Source organism: Mustela putorius, unplaced genomic scaffold (genome assembly GCF_011764305.1).
Source record: "Mustela putorius furo isolate JIRA1106 unplaced genomic scaffold, ASM1176430v1.1 tig00000682_pilon_pilon_pilon, whole genome shotgun sequence".
Classification (NCBI taxonomy): Eukaryota; Metazoa; Chordata; class Mammalia; order Carnivora; family Mustelidae; genus Mustela; species Mustela putorius.
Window position 1 is genome coordinate 1676004 of NW_025421443.1, and position 12826 is coordinate 1688829.

Below are 12826 nucleotides of genomic sequence, written 5' to 3' on the forward strand. Positions count from 1 at the left end.
TTCCTATTTTCTTAATAATAAAAAGCTGTCTTCTCTGTGAAAGTGAGAGCACAAATGAGAGATTCAACTTCAGCAGCTGATTTCAAACAGAATTATTCCCTCATGTGATCAGAATAAGATCCCTTAAAGGTAAGGTCCCTTATTCTAAGCCCTGTCTTTGTCTAGGGAACTGTCATCCCAAAGGTGTCTTCCTCCCTTATAAGCAGCTCAAGTTGAGTCCACAAATGATCCTATTCCTGCCTCCCAAGAATACCTAAATAAATCTTTCCCCAAGCACCCCTTCCCTGTCACTGTTTCTCCAAAGGTGGTACACAACTTATCTGGATCCGAATCACCTGGGTACTTACTAGCAGGTGATTTCTGGGTCCCAACATGGACCTGAATTGACCCAACAGTGGGGCATTATTTTTCTATATTACCCAGCAGGTTCATATGTAAGCAATTAAATATTCAGGTCTTTTTCACCAAGAAAGTCTTCAGCAAAATCTCCCTCATCTTCAGCTCAGGTCATGATCCCAGGGTCCTGGGATGGAGCCCCACATCGGGCTCTCTGCTAGGCAGGGAGCCTGCTTCCCTTCCTCTCCCTGCCTCTCTCTGCCTACTTGTGATTTCTCTGTCAAATAAATAAATAAAATCTTTTTTAAAAATCTCCCTCATTTTATACTAAAAACAACTAGCTCTTAAGTGGCTGATAAAAATGGTGGGTTGGGTAGTGATTTGTGTTCAACACCTGATACCCCTTCTCCAGGTGATCTGTGTATTATAATGGCTTATATTGCAACTGTGTAATTATTCATTCAGCCAAACAAGAATATGCCTAACTATATTGTCATCCATTCTACATTTCCCTATGTTGTTCACAAGGACATCACTTCAAATATTTTGTGGAAATTCTGAAATTATGACATCTGTGGAATTCCTCAATATATAGGTAATGTAACCCAAATTAGGAAGTACATGAAGTTATGTTGGTACAGTTCTTTATCTGCATGATTCAAATTCCTTATTTCATTTTTTAAAAATTTAAATAAACAGTTTTTACTTTTTTAAAAGTCATTTTAGATATGAGGCATTAGGAAAAAGGATGAACTTTCACCATCCTAAATATTAGGATAAGATACTAAACATTCTGTTTAACTTAAATTAGGCAGTTTAAGATATGGTCCACTGATAACGTAATCACATAGGCTTGGCAATAAAGTGACTGTCATCTTTGTTGGGAGATATGGACTAAAATTACTCCTCCCTCAGGGTGAAGTATTTGGTACACGTTTGTCGATAACCTTCCATGTATAATTTAGGTCTCATAGGCAGAAAAGGGTAGAAAAACAGAAATCAAGGAACGTCCATCAAGTGGTAAAAATCAGGTCTGAGGGAGGCAATGAAGGTAGAGCATTGTTTAATAAATCCCCAGTCCTCGGTCCTCCAAATAGAAACAGCTCCTGAACAAGGTTGATATTATTAGCACGAGACAAGCATTCTTCTAATTAGCTCCAGAGAAAGTGAATATTGGCTTTGCAGGTGAACCCCTCCAGTTCAGTGATACGTGCCCATCACACCTGGGCCCTTCAGTTACAAATTCACCTCCTTAAGGAGCCGTGTGAAAAAGCAAGAACAATCAATAAGAAAAAATCCTCCCAGCTATAAATCAGCCACGTGGAGCTGCTGCTGCGGCAGCGGTAGCCCTGACTTCCTGGTTTGCTTCCTGCAAGCCTTGCGGCTGGGGGCTCCGGGTAGTGGGAGTAAGAAAGGGAGGAGCAGCCAGGAACCGCTCCAGGTCCGCCGGGAGGGGGGCGGCGAGCCGGGGGATCCCGGAGGGTACGGGCGTTAAGGACAGAGTTATGGCCCATAATTAAAACAAAAGTTTGGGAATCTGGAAGCTTTCAGAGCTGAGCAGTGGGGCAAAGGCTAAGGACCAGACCCGGGGAAAGTGTAAGTTAGTTACAAGGTAACAGGGAATTGCCAAGAGGATTCTTGGACATAGTGGGGAAAGAAGAGGGCTGCGGGCTGGGAAGAGGGTAGGGAGACAAGAGAGGAAGCTTGGAAGAGCGAGGCACACGGGTCGGTTGGAGCTCTGCGGAGGCCGACGGTGGGGGGGGTGGGGGGGCGCGGCGGCGGAGCGCAGTCCGAGCCGACCAGCCGCGGGGAGTGGGGGCGGAGGGAAGAGCCCGGGGGAAGGTAGAGCCAAGGGGAGTTCCGGATCTGGAGCTCGAAAGGGCAGGCGGCGAAGAGGGCGGCAGCCCAAGCGGTAGGGGTGGGGGAGGGAGGAGGTGGAGAGCCGGAGGAGGGGGAAGGAGGGAGGGGAGAGCTGTGGCGGCGGCTGCGCCGGGCTCTGTGTCTCTCGCCGCCGGAGGAAGATGAGGCTGAAGATTGGGTTCATCTTACGCAGTTTACTGGTGGTGGGAAGCTTCCTGGGGCTAGTAGTCCTCTGGTCTTCCCTGTCCCCGCGGCCGGACGACCCAAGCCCGCTGAGCAAGATGAGGGTGAGTGACCCGCCCGCCCCCTCCGGCGGCTGCGACCTGCAACTTGTTTTGTTTGCGCGCGCGCGTGGCGGGAGAAGGGGCGGCGGGGTCGGGGCGCGGCGCTGCGCCGCAGCTCCGCAGGTGGTGCTGGCGGAGCGCGGGCCGATCGGGGGCGCCGAGCCCCGAGCACCCGGTCCCGGCCACCAGCCACCGGCCCGCCCCCTCGCCTCCCCTTCCTCCCGCGCTCCCCCTCCTGGGGCGCCGCAGCCGCCGCTGCCGGCGGCCGCGCTCCACGCCGGGACTGCGGGGCGGAGCGGGAGGAGAGCCGGGGCCGCGGCCGCCCAGCCCCCCGAGTCCTCCGTGCTGGGACCGCCGCGGTCGCGGCTGGGGGCCGCGGGGTTGGTCCAGGCTGCGGCCTGTGGCGCGTGCAGGCCTGAAGGAGGCGAGATGCTGCCGCTGCCATCACCGCCGTTCGGGACCAGGCCCCTCGGTGCAGCCTTCCCTCCCGGCACCACCCGTCCGGGGATGCTCGCAGCCCCCGGCTCCCCCGGCCCGCCTGCCTGCCGGGAGTGGGAGGGAGATGGCGCCCCGCCTCCGGCTCGTACGGAGAGCGCCGCCTCCCTGCCACCCCCCACCCCCCGCCCACCCCAGCTCTGGCGGCCGGGAGACGGGGTGCGATGTGCGGCCGCGGCCTCGCCCTGGACCGGCCCTTCCTCCCTTCCCGGGTGAGGGGAGGGGCGGTTGGCCCGAGGTGGCGGAGGGGCGTCCCCGCCCGGCTCGCGAGCCCCTCGGCCGCAGTCCGCACAGCGCGGGGGAAGTCCCTTTTTTCAGAGCCGCGTCTCTCGCCCGCCCGCCTGCTCCCGGCGGCTCTGTCCGAGGGGATGTGGGGCCGGTTCCTCTAACCCGGCTGTGGCAGGGCTGTTCGGGCCGGAAAACTAACTTGTACCGGCGCCCCGCCGCTTGGTTTTGGCCGCCGGCTCGCCCAGCCCGACGCCGAGGGGCGCCGCGGAGCGGAGCTCCCCGCGCCTCCGCTGGGACGCATTTGTCTGCCGCCCAAGGCGCGAGTGTTAGCTTTGACACTCCCTTGCCTTCGAGGGTTTAGTCAGGCGCCTCGGAACGTTAGTTACCGTGAGCCGCGCCGGGAGGGGGCCGCCGCGACTGCAGCTTCGCTGACCCAGTTGGTTGGCTGCATACCGGCTTCTCCCAACCCCCCCGCCCGGATTCCGCTCCCCCAGAAAATGAGCCGCCGCACCCCTCTCCTTCCTCATCCAGGAGCCCGGGGTAGCCCGCTGGGCCCGCTGCCCTTGAGGGTGACGGAGGGCGTGAGGAGTTCAGGGCCACGGAGTGGCCCAGGGGCCTTGGGAGGAGTTAGGCTCTCCAGTAAAGTGTCTTTTGCAAATATTACCCACACTGCGTCTGTGTGATCTCCTTTATTAACTTTCCTTAGCCTTAACTTAGCATCAGGAGGTTGAATGACTAGGCTTTCTTTTAAGAATGAGAATCCTAGGAAGAGATTTCCTTAGCAGTTGCCGTCTATATGGTAAAATTAGATTACTCTTACGTTTTAGTATTTGAAGTCTGGACTGAAGTGGAATTTCTTTAGAATATCTGGGGTGGGTTCCCATCCAAGTTATCTGAGTACTACTAATAAAAAGTCCCAAGTTTTCCTTTTAGTGTGTTTGTGATTCTAAGCCTCTCAGATCTCGCGGGCTGATGGTGACCTCTTTATGATTTTTGCTTTCAAAATGATTGACAGAGGATAACTGAATATCGCAATTGAGAGTGTTTAAGTCATTAAATGGCCTTTCCCAGAGAGCTAGGAATGTTAAAACCCCATTTTCTGGGAGAGAAACTGAGGAAAGTCTGACAAAACTAACCATATTCAGAATGTCCTGTAGTTCACATGACAAGTCTTTTAAAGAGGTGATGGAACATCCACACCAATACCCATCTCTTTTGTAATAAGTATTAAAGTGGTTCTATAGTAACTACCCAGCCACAAGGCTAGTCATTCAATAGCAGGTGATATCTTGATTTTTGGTTCAACTTATTTGATAGTTTGTCACTGGGTCCACGGTCATTGCTATCATTTGCCAAAGACAGAAGCTAGCTTTTTAAGACTTTTAAATGTAAATTAACACTGAAAAGAATCCTTCTGTATCGGGAAAACAAAATAACAGGCAGTTGTTAACTGCAATTTAAGGCATAGCTTGTGAATCATTACGGGCATAAATAAAGGACTTTTGCCTGCTTTTATTAAAAACTAGTCTGAGCACTTCTGAGATCTGGCACTAGAAGAACATTTCTGACCAACACATAAATTCTGACTCTTGAATTTCCCTTCTGCCTTCTAGTTCTTTTCCTTTGATTATCATGGTAGACACCTCCCCACACTGTGACGCACCTGCCTTTTCTTTAATGCTGATCCACCTGTAGGCTTTTTTTTGGATCTCTCTAAATCCCTGTAAATGTCTTGAAATAGGCTAGAACAATCTACCAAATAAAGGTTCTGCCTCTACTCTGGCAAGCTTGTACTTGTGGTTCCACCCTGTGCCATTGTTTATCTTGCACTTTCAGTGTGCCTGCCAGGCAATAAAGTCTGTAGCAACCTCGTTTTTTGTTTTCTTTTTTTGTTTGTTTTGTTTTTAAAAACCTGGACTACTTCTTCATATCTGCCCAGCTGTGGAGGTCACTATTACAAAACATAATACCCATGGTCAAGATGAGAAACATTTCTTATCTCCTTCCTCATTCAGGGCCTCTCACTGTTTTTCTTAGGTAAATGATGTGAAAGATGATCTTACCGTTCAAATTGTACTTTGTTGTATATGATGGGATTTAATTAAACATTTTTGAGTGCCTACTATATACTAATGCTAGTTATCGAGGAAGTACTCCTTACCACTAACCCTGGATCTTACAGCTTTGTGAGGGAAAAAAGCACCCCACTTTAATCAAAACTCCACAAATCTGCAAATAAAAAAACAAACTGAGGGTTGCCGGGGGGAGGGGGTTTGGGAGAAGGGGGTGGGATTATGGACATTGGGGAGGGTATGTGCTTTGGTGAGTGCTGTGAAGTGTGTAAACCTGGTGATTCACAGACCTGTACCCCTGGGGATAAAAATATATGTTTATAAAAAATAAATTAAAAAAAAAATTATGCTACATGCTTTGAAAAAGGGATAAGGGAACAGAAATTTGGTCATAAAAGCCCCTGAAGAAATGACATAGTGAGTTGAAATCTGAAGATCTGAATACAGATAGTTGATACGGATGTGGGGGGAAGGCACTCCTGAGAGGGAGAAGTATGTGCAAAGGGCCTGAGGTAGGAAGTAGTATGGTGAACTGAGGAACTAGAAGAAGACCAATATAATTAGAACAGGGAGAATGAGAGGAGAGGTAGAATGAGTATGTAAATGTTTGTAGACTAGGCTAAAGATGATCTCTTTAGAACAGCAGAAGCCATGGAAGGATTTTTAAGAGGGGGGAGGGGGGACTTGATTAGATTTGTTGATTAGTCTTTTGGAAGGATTCTGATTGCCTGCAGGAGGTATGAATTAATTTAGAGCAAGAGCAGAGTGTAGGAGTCCTGTTGGAGATTATAATGGTTCGGGTGGGACATGATGTTGCAGGGTAACAATAGAAGTAAAGAACTGATTCAAGAGCTATTAAAGATGCAATGGTATCACAACTAGTGATTGGATGTGGGTGTAGAGAAGGTGTCAGGAGGTTTAGGCTGATAGATTATTTGTCACACTGAAAGTTCTGAAGACAAACATACATTTTCTGTTCTATTTTATGCTTATGGGAAGGTTTACTTTTTTAGGCTTTGTCCTCTGGATATTTTGAGGTCAGCATTTATTAAGACCATCTGTTTAGTACTTGCGAAGTGCAGAAAGTTCCTTTAATTAAATATAGTATCTTCCAAACCATACATTCCAAGTTTCAGCCTTGAGTTTTTAAATTTTTAAATTTTTTGAAGAGTTTATTTATTAGAGAGAGAGAGACAGAGGAAACAGGAGAAGGGGGAGCAGGAGAGGGAGAAGCAGGCTCCCCACTGAGCAGGGAGCCAGATGTGGGAGCCCTATCCCCGGACCCTGAGATCATGAATTGAGCCAAAGGCAGACACTTAACAACTGAGCCACCCAGGCGCCCCTAGCCCTGAATTTAAAATTGAACAATAAGCTCCTGACAATAAAGGTTTGTAATGGAAATGTTGAGGTCTTCCGTGGTTTTATTATAGCTAATCCAGTACTGATGAGAAGCTGCTGGTAAATGGATGATTCTTTGTATGTGCAGATACTACCTTAGTCAAGCCATTACTGCCACTTAGGTTTAGAGCATGCATAGCAGGGCTAACTCAGGAATCAGTCCTAGGCAGAGAGGTTTTAAGTGATAAGCTAAGACCCGTTGAAAGGAATATTGCTTAAATGAGGCTGAGTGAGTGAATTATTACCCTATCACAGTCAAATTCCACCTTACCAAACCCTTTTATCTCTGTGATGATTGATTGCAACCTGAAAGACTTTGCCCTTGACCTTAAGACTTTATTTCAAATGGAAGCTCCATTGATATTAGGAATAGAGCTATCACTTATCAAAAGCGTAGTGTCTTAAGTGGTCACTGTTGTCTCACTTCCCTGGTTGAAAAGCCTTGGGACTTGTTTTTGTTATGTATTGCTGTCCTCCCTCACGCCTGTAATGAAAAACTCCCATGTCTATGAACTCTGGGCGTTACAGATCCCCTGAAATTAATGCAGACTTGTACGTTTATGTGCTTTCTTGGGGGGAGAGAATCAGAAGCTTTCTCATTTCACTGTAAGCCACTGACTGAGTCCTTTGAAGGCAGGATTTAGGTTTCTTGGAGTAGCTCATGGACTATCTCCTCCACCTACCAGGGTCCTGAGGCATTCATTCATGTCGCCCCCTTAGGTCTGGACACCCCAGAAATGCAAACGTTCCTAAGAATTCAAAATCTGTGGATTTTGCAGAAGTGTTGCCCATCCAGTGGTCAAAGGTCAAAGGCATCAAACTTGTTACAACCATGTCTCTTCACGTCCCTCCCAGGAAGACCCCATTGTAGAGTACCAAGAATACCTCAAGTAGAAGTCCCTGCTTTAAAGGGATCTCATCCTAGTTGAAGAGATGCAATACTTACAGGGCATGGGGTTTATTCCTTTCTTCCTTAATCCAAGTAGTAATAAGGAAACACTGAGAGCTGTCACAGAATGTTTTGTCAAGAGCCAAATCCATAGGTAGAGAATAGCCATTCAGGGAGTGCACAATTGTTCATAAGGAAGGAATGAAAGCTGTTCAAGAGCAGGTTGAATTTGGATAACTATTTTGTGATCGAGGCTGGCTGCATGGAATAGGAGATAAGGTGTGGGCTGCAACAATTTGGTTTTAGTATAAGCTGCGTTAGATCAATCAGTCCTAAATTGGAGACAGAAGGAGAGAGAAAATAATGCAACATGAATGAAAATCAGAATTCTGAGTGTGGACCATTTGTAAACAGAATATTTGTAAATTCTAACTCCAGAGTTCTAAAAAAAAAAGTTGGTCAGCAAGATTTGAGTGGCTCTCGAATGTAGGAAAATGATTGTGATTATCTGACTTCAACCTAGATCATTGTCTTTGCTCGTGTTTTGAATTCTAATTTTCATCGCTGAAGAATGAATGTACAATCTGACAGAAGAAGTATTTAAATTAAGAATTTATAATCTCTAGAGTAAAATGGACATAGCTTGAGTTTATGAAAGGAGTGATTTTATGTTTGGGTTTTGCATGGTGGAAGAGGGAAATGGGTGAGAGGGTGAACTATGCCTTAACAATGTGAACAAAATTCTTTGTAAGAATTTGGAGATGTATTTTTATTAAAAGCATGAATCATTGGGTGCCTGGGTGTCTTTCGTTCAGGTCATGATCCCAGAGTCCTCGGATTGAGGCCTGCATCGGGCTCCCTGCTAATAGAAAGCCTGTTCTCCCTCTCCCACTCCCCGAGCTTGATTCCTTTTCTTGCTGTGTCTCTCTCTGTCAAAAATAAATAAATAAAATCTTTAAAAAGGAAAAAAAAAAGGCGTGAATTGTTTACTCAACAGGTGTCAGATGAGTGTTTACTACTATGCTATCCGTGGCTCTAGGCATTGGAGATGCTGTACTGAACAGTGGAAGAGATAAAAACTGTTGACATAATAAATGTGTTACTCAGGTTTTGATCTAACAACTGCACAGTAGGTGTTGTGTCCATATTGCAGATTTCTTTGATATATAAACCTGGCCCTTTTTATAATACCTCCCAACCTCCAACCTTTCATTTGCTCCAACTAACGTATCGAGGCTTGCTTTCCACAAGACACTGGGCTGGGCACTGGAGATGCAGAGATGGCAAGGACACAGACTTGGAGCTCCTTCTGTAAGTGAGATGATCTGTGGCAATAGGAACGGTAGTAAAAAGGAGTTTTTTTGTTTGTTTTTTAGATTTCATTTAATTACATGAAAGAGCACCAACAGGGGCAGAGGGAGGGGCAGGCTCCCCTCTAAGCAGGGAGCCCGATGAGGGGCTCTATCCTGGGACCCTGAAATCATGACCTGAGCCAAAGGCAGATGTTTAACCGATGGAGCCCCCCAAGGGTCCCTAAAAAGGAGGTTCTTGCACAGCTGTAGGAGGTGGATGTTCAGAGGCAAGAGCATGACATTTGGCTAAACCTGGAGTGTCCGTGGGATCCGGGAGGGATACAAGGAAGAACAGTCTACACTAACGGAATAAGATGAGACCAGAAAAAGTCTTTTTTTATTTGAACAAAGTGTTGGAAATTAAGAGTGAGAAAGTAAGCTTGGGCCACAATTTGAAGGGAATTAAATGGTAGGCCAAGGAACTGGGTTGGGGTTTTATTAAGTCAGCACTTAGAGAAGATTTTTGGAAGCTTCTGAAATAGAGTTGAGGGAGTGGTGACATCCATTAATTGTCAACTCTTGATTCAGTAATTTGCTCAAGTATTTCAAATATTTATTGAGTGTCTACTGAGTACCATCCATTGCTGTAGGCATTGGAGATGCTCTAGAGCAGTAAATAATAATAGCGATGATAACAGATAACATGCAAGAGATAAAATACCTGGACTCCTCTTTGCCACGAAAGCATTATATATGTATCATGTTGTTTAATGGTAACAACAACCCTGTAATGCAGGTCTGATGTAATTGTCACTTTATAGATGAGGTGAACTCTTTACCTGAGGTCATTTACTTATAGTAAGTGGTAGAGCCAGAATTGTCTCCTGTATTTGGATTTGAACTTGGCTCTGACCAAACACTATAGATTTTAACAAGTAGGTGTGCTCAAGCGGGCTACATTGAAAGGAACATAGAGGCAATAGAGCAGTAATTTCAAATAACACTGAAGACAGTGCAGAGTAACATGAAGGAGAAAAGGGCAGTGGGGACCATGCAGGGAAGTTCAGAGGGCGGGTGGTTGAGCTGAGACCCAAAGAATGAGTATAACCCTGTAATGCAATTCTGAAGGATAAATGTTCCCAGCAGAGGGAACAGAAAGTGCAAAGCCCCTGATGTTGGAATGAAAGGCTATAATGTTTGAGAAATAGAGGGCCAGGATGACTAGAGCCTGGTGAGTTTGGAGGGAATATAGTACTTGATAAGCTTGCAGATATAAACGGGGCCCTGCTTTGGATGATAAATTGTATAGTTGTCTATGTAGGGTCCAAGATAAAATGAGTAATGACTTTTTTTTTTTTGACGACCTATTGTAGTGTGAGGCAAGAACTGTATTAGCTAAGTCTACTGGGTCCTGTGGGACAGAGAATGCAGCATCTAGTCTATAAGGCCTGGGTGCTGTCAAGAGCTCTTTAGAAAACATGTATTGGAGGGACAGGTGTGTGAGGACAGAAGAGCGGTATGTGCAAAGTCATGAAAGATTACAGCAAATGCCAGGGACTGCATGGCTGGAAGATGGGATTGGGGAGTGGAAGATGGGGAGAGCAAACCCTAGAAAGACAGAGTCTGAGCCCTGAAAGATTGAATACTATGAATGGCCAGAGCTGGGCTATCAGGAATAATCTGGAAACAGTGCAGGCTGGATTTCAGTGAGGAGAGAAATGCCTCCTAGGATATGACGAGGCCCAAAAGCTAGGAGGACCAAGATCGTGTATTTGAGGAGAGCGAGATTGTGAAAGTAGAATTAGCTGGTGTGGAGTGTAGGTGGAGGAACCCTCTGGATGGAACTGAAAGGGGAGGATGCTGATGCCTTAGAAGGAACAGAACTGTTTAAAGCTGAGGTTCTCAAACGTCAGTAGGCCTCACAGTCACCTAGAGGGTGTGTTAGAACAAAGTACTCCAGCCTCAGGCCTTGAATCTCTGATTCAGTGGGTCTGAGGTGGGGCAGAGAATTGGCATTTATAACTGGTTTCCAGGTTGCTGGTCCAGGGATCCTACTTTGAGAAGTGCTGGTCTGGGGGATGGGGAGATTTGGGGGCTGTAAAACAAAACATTGGCTTGGTTTGGTCATGTAGATTTTTTTTTTTAGTGTGGGGGTGGATGTCACATTTTATAGACCGTGTCTACTGGGTAGGTGGAGCTCATAACCAAATCAGTACTGGATGCAAAGTGTGCAAATCATTGGCAGGAATACATCTGAAGCTTGAGGCCTGGCTTGGTAAACGAAGGAACTCTGTATGGATAGAGGAGGAAAGTGTGGGTAGGAAAACCGAACCCCGGAAAATGCCTCCTTTCAGGTGCCGGGCCGGGGAGAGATGAAAGGGGCATAGGCAGAAGGAGAAGATTTGGAGCCTGTTGCCCTGTAGAAAACATGGGCAAAGATAATTTAAGGGCAGGGCCATCAGCAGTATTGGATGTTCCAGCATTTAAGCAAGAGTTGATCACCATTAGGGATCTGGAAAGTGGCTGCAGAAGCTCACTTACCGGCCTGGTAGATGAACCCATAGCACCTTGGTCCTGAGAGGGACACAGTGGCATCTTCACTGGCATCCCTGTAAGTGGGATAACCCAGCGGAACCAGCTAGAAGAAAAAGAAGTTCAAGTGGTGAATAATCACCTTCACAAGATGAAAGATACAAGAAGAGGAAGGGTTTTAGAGAACTTAACTATCAAAGGGGAACTTAACACATGTTGGATTCTATCTGCTCCGCCTTAATTAGGCACCTCTCTGCACCCGCTCCCCATGTGTGTATATAGACGCATCTGTACATTTTAAGCTAAACTGTAATCATGTGGGTGTAGTAATATATACTTCATATGCTATACATACGTTCTGTTAAAACAATTAGAATTCATGGCAGGCATTCTTTTGCGCTCTCTTGGTCTGAAATCCAGTAACTTATAAGAAGCTGTGACCAGAACATTTTAATATTTGAAGTTGGAAAAGAAACTTTATCCGCAGAATATTAGGCAGATTTTAGTTTTTAGCACATTAATTTGCCTGATGTGTAATTACAGGAAGAACCAGAGTAGCAAAATTGTCTGCTCAGCATTTCAGGTGATGTTGGTTTTTTGACAGTGGAGTCCACTGTTTCATTCTAGCTCAGTCCTGGGAACCTGAAAGCAATGCTGAGGCAGTGTGAACTGCAGTTTTCCAGGCCTTTAGTCTGTTTGGGAGAGGGAAGGACTACCTTCCGGTGCTTCCTTTTACTAAGAGTCCTGAATATCTCAAAATGAGAAATGTTCTCATTTCTGCTCCATTATAAATTCCCTTCTGGGCTTGGTAGCATTTTAAAGCGTTACTCCTAAGAAACATTTAAACATGCCAACCGGGAGACCTGATTTGGTTCACTGAATATAGGAACTGGTACTCTGAAACTTGAGGAAAAAAATTAACTTTGCATTATCTAATTAGGTTTATAGAACTGCTACAGAGCAGCCTGGTTTCCCAAATCTAGAAGGTACAATTAACTGCTGTATAATATCAATACCAACTAGTCTGCTAATAGGCTTCCAAGCAAAGCAATTGGAATTTGTTATTACCAAGAATATTTTAAACTGGATGGATTAAAATTAAATCACATACTTGTGGGAGCAGTTCTGTAGGAGAATAAAATAAATGACCTAATCATTTTTAAATCTTTAATCTCTTATTGAGTCCCTGGGTTTAAGAATACATCTGGGCCTCAAGAGGTATGCTACTTTTTTTTAATAGTAAACTTACATGCTTAATGATTATCTGGCTTAAATGTAATTTTAGCATTTGTACTTCATAAAATATTTTGCTATATGTGTTAGCACTTCAGTATTGAAGTACTTCTAAAGCTACTGCATATTCAGTGGTAATGGGTACATCTTGTAAGAAGAATTGTGTTGAAGAGTTAAGAGCACAGGGTGTTCTATACAACTGATGAA

General features: G+C 45.8%; 1 protein-coding gene across 2 annotated transcripts in view; it reads left to right on the forward strand.

The window, feature by feature from the left end:
- The first annotated feature begins 1674 nt into the window (after nt 1–1674).
- The window catches only part of GALNT7 (polypeptide N-acetylgalactosaminyltransferase 7), a 139984-nt gene continuing 128832 nt past the window's right edge, over nt 1675–12826 (forward strand). The window contains exon 1 of one of the 2 annotated variants that reach the window (XM_004766105.3): nt 1675–2483. In XM_004766105.3, the coding sequence (XP_004766162.1) occupies nt 2358–2483 (126 nt within the window). In that variant the 5' untranslated portion in view covers nt 1675–2357. The remainder of the gene's footprint in view (nt 2484–12826) is intronic. The other variant, XM_004766104.3, reaches the window with a different exon arrangement.